A 3,940-nucleotide genomic window follows, 5' to 3' on the forward strand; every position below is an offset into this window, starting at 1 on the left:
TCTGCCATGAATGGAAGCAACTTGAGGCCCTTACTAGAAGCTGAGCAGATGCCAGTGCCATGCTTCTTATACAACCTGCAGAACTGTAAGTCAAAAAAAAAAACTTCTTTTCTTTTATAAATTGCCCAACCTCAAGTATGCCTACATAGCAACGCAAATAAACTAAGCAGCTGAAGTGATGGCACTGGAGGCAATGTCATCTCCAGTACACCTAAGTTATTTTAAATTCTGGCCCAGGGCATTGTCATCGGGGATGTCAGACTGAGGTGTTCTTTTTAAGAGGATAGCCACTTGAGTTCGTGTGCATCTTGTTTGTATGGCTTTGTGGTACTACAATGAGGCTATGAGGTTGGTGTTTCAGCACTAGCTTAAAGACAGGTCCTCGACCCCAGTCACTGAGCCGCCGCCGAGGACGCTGCAGTCTCCCCCTTGAGCCCCCTCGCACCCGACGCCCCGTGCCCCCTGCCCATCTTCTCCCGCCGCAGCCTTCCACAGGCCGTTTCCACAGAGGAAAAGGAATCGTATCGTATGTCCGCTATCCAGAACCTCCACTCTTTCGACCCCTTTGCTGATGCAAGTAAGGGTGATGACCTGCTTCCTGCTGGCACTGAGGATTATATCCATATAAGAATTCAACAGAGGAACGGCAGGAAGACCCTTACTACTGTCCAAGGGATCGCTGATGATTACGATAAAAAGAAACTAGTGAAGGCGTTTAAGAAGAAATTTGCCTGCAGTGGTACTGTAATTGAGCATACAGAATATGGAGAAGTAATTCAGCTACAGGGTAATCAGTGCAAGAACATATGCCAGTTCCTCGTAGAGATTGGACTGGCTAAGGAAGATCAGCTGAAGGTTCATGGGTTTTTGTTTTTGTTTTTTTTTTTTTTTTTGAATTGGAGTCTCACCCTGTCGCCCAGACTGGAGTGCAGTGGCTGCTCCCGGCCACTGCAGCCTCGACCTGCTGGGCTCCATCGATCCTTCCGCCTCAGCCTTCCAAGTAGCCGGAATTACAGGCATGTGCTACCACACCCGGCTGATTTTTTGATTTATTGTAGAGATGAGGTCTCGCTGCCCAGGTGGGTCTCGAACCCGCGGGCTCAGGCAATCCACTCACCTCAGCCTCCCAAAGGCACATGGGTTTTAAGTGCTTGTGGCTCACTGAAGCATAAGTGAGGATTTCCTTGCAATGAGTAGAATTTCCCTTCTGCCCCTTGTCACAAGTTTAAAAGCCTCACAGCTTGTATAATGTAACCATTTGGGGTCTGCTTTTAACCTGAACTAGTGTAACTCCTTCATGCAATAAACTGAAGAGAGCCAAAAAAAAAAAAAAAGGTCCTCTAATTTGCTTTGTCTCAGTTGTTGGTTTGACTGGTGATGGGCAACCTAGCAAGATCTTTGGATGGAAAAGCTTGTATTAGCCAAGCTCAGTGGCATGTGTGCCTCAGCATTTATCATATCTGGTTAAAATTATGCCTTATATGAAGGGTTTGGATCTCTGGGTTGCAGACCAGTGAAAGCAAATGAGCAACTGCCTGACCCATAAATTAATCTGTGGTTACTGGGTCACAAGAGAATATGCATGCTCAATCTGGTCTCCAGTACTTATGGGATAGAGTAAGATTGAAAATTTATAAAGGCAGATTAAGATCTGGGGCAAGATAGAGACCCATTTAGGGGACCATTTACTGGACTGGAATTTGGAAAGGAATTGAGGAGAATATTATGTCTCTTAATTGAACTGGTAACAATCAGGGACAAAAAGTTCTATTGGATAACTTGGTTTTGTGCATTCTGGGATGTGAAATGTGTGGCTTGGTTATTATCAGTAATGGCTGTAGCTCAGAAGAAAATAATGAGTTCTCTGGCAAGTCCTTGTACTGTGACCATAGTATATGTAGACACAAGTGTGGTTTGGGTTAATATTTTGGGTATCTGTGAGGTAAGAAATTCCTAGGGCTTTTTGTTTGTTTTGCTCTGTTTTTTTTTTAAACCCTGGAGGGCACAGCTCTTGCAATGGCTAAACTGTTTGCAATAGATGTGAAGATCAGGCCATTTGTTGACCAGGTCATCCAGTACTAAGGTGACTACCTGAAGTTTAGCCAGTTGTGTTGACCCATGGGAACATCTGGCTAAGAGGAAGAAGTAATATTCTACTGATTATTTTTAAATTAAAATTTCATTTTTATGGTGCTTGGCAGTATCATTCATACAGTGTACAAACTCCCATTGCTGTCACTCAGTTAATCTCAGGAGACACCCCAGGCAGCCAACAGGTCTGGGGGAGAAGGTGGCCTCCTACAGCACCATGGCATGTAGCAAGAGATTGCGGACAAAGGAGGCCACCCCTCCTGCAGGTGGAATGTCTCAGAGGGCTGAGATTTGGCTCTATCCTGTATTAAGGAGGCCTCAGTAACGATGCCAAGTTTGTGAGGTGCTGTTTCTGTGACCCAAAGAATAATGGGCAACTGAGAATTGGGTCTGCGAAAGCCTCCATCTTCTAGGAAAGCCTAGTATGTAGCCAGTCATTTTGTTTTAATGGGGAATAGCATTAAAATTAGCAACTTCTTGTATCAGAAGCCCTTGGGCAATTTATGGCAAGCAGAGGTGGTCCAGAGACTTAAGGACACATGAGAAGAGACTGTCGAAACCTCAACAATGAAGAGAGCTCTGAGGCACTAACAGGTGTGCCTGTTGATTTCAATCTGGACATATTTTAAAGCCTATTTTGAAGGGGGTTCCATTTAAGGGGCATCACCCCATCTGATGTTAAGGGTTATTATATAACTACAGTATACAAGTCAGCGTGGTACTGGTGGAGGCATAAACACATAGGCTAAAAGAACAGAATAGAGGTGGGACTTGGTGGCTCAGCCTGTAATTCCAGCACTTTGGGAGGCCGAGGTGAGTGGACTGCCTGAGCCCATGGGTTTGAGACCCGCCCAGGCAACTTGGCAAGACCTCGTCTCTACAATAAAATCAAAAATTAGCCGGGCGTGGTAGCACACGCCTGTAGTTCCAGCTACTTGGAAGGCTGACGCGGAAGGATCACCAGAGCCCAGCAGGTTGTGGTGGCCGGGAACATGCCACTGCGCTCCAGTCTGGGTGACAGAGTGAGACTTCAACTCAAAAAAAAAAAGAACAGAAGAGAGAACCCAGAAACAGATACAAACAAATATAACCAACTGATGTTTTTAAACAAACTAACCCAAGTAATTAAATGAAAGTAGAACAGCCTTTCCAACAAATAATGCTGGAGCAATTGAACATCCATAAATGAACACCTATTGTTCAACAGTTGTTCATCCAGAAATGAACAACTTAACCTTACAATTTAATTAAAAATTAACTCAAAGTGGACCACAGACTAAAATACAAAATGTAAAAGTATGAAACATTTAAAAGAAAATATAAGAGAAAGTGGTTGGAACGGAATGCTAGATTAAGACTAAGTAAACATACTAAACAAAAGAAAAAGTATCAAAAAAGGACCCCAGTTTCTATATTTAAAAACTAGAAAAAGAGAAATGCAAAGGAAACAGAAGAGATGATATAATAAAGATAAAAATGGAAAACAGGGAAGTAAACAGAATGAATTGTAAGACCTTAAGGAAAATACAACTCTAGTTAAGGTTTATCAAGTTACAAAGAAGACATACATAAGTCATCAACTTTGGGAATGAGAGAGGGGACATCAAAACAAGTGCTATAGATATTGAAAGGAAATAAGAAAATATCATTAAGCCATTTATGCCAATAAACCTGGAAACTTAAATAAAGTGAACAAATTCTCTTGTAGACACAAATCACTAAGTTGCACTTTAAAAAAGATAATCTAAAAAAACCCAGATAATCTGTAAATCCTTATATCTATTAAAGAAATTACATTTATAATTAGAAAACTTCACAAAACAAACTGCAGCTTAAATGGCTTCAGTGG

At 42.3% G+C, this 3,940-nt stretch overlaps 1 protein-coding gene across 3 annotated transcripts; it reads left to right on the forward strand.

Annotated features, from left to right (window-relative positions):
• Positions 1-373: 373 nt before the first annotated feature.
• Positions 374-1,334, forward strand: LOC103271106 (eukaryotic translation initiation factor 1-like). 3 transcript variants are annotated; one of them, XM_008068572.2, is made up of 2 exons: positions 374-859; positions 1,137-1,334. In XM_008068572.2, the coding sequence occupies exons 1-2, from the start codon at positions 529-531 to the stop codon at positions 1,145-1,147; spliced, it is 342 nt and encodes a 113-aa protein (XP_008066763.1). In that variant the 5' UTR covers positions 374-528; the 3' UTR covers positions 1,148-1,334. The 3 variants fall into 3 exon arrangements, with proteins under 3 accessions (XP_008066763.1, XP_021573515.1, XP_021573516.1); XM_021717840.1 differs by having other exon boundaries at positions 393-863; positions 1,133-1,334; XM_021717841.1 differs by having other exon boundaries at positions 393-855; positions 1,133-1,334.
• The last annotated feature ends 2,606 nt before the right edge of the window (positions 1,335-3,940 follow it).

The sequence above is a fragment of the Carlito syrichta genome, unplaced genomic scaffold, assembly GCF_000164805.1.
Source record: "Carlito syrichta isolate Samal-C Ts95f unplaced genomic scaffold, Tarsius_syrichta-2.0.1 Scaffold311223, whole genome shotgun sequence".
In the NCBI taxonomy this organism is placed as follows: Eukaryota; Metazoa; Chordata; class Mammalia; order Primates; family Tarsiidae; genus Carlito; species Carlito syrichta.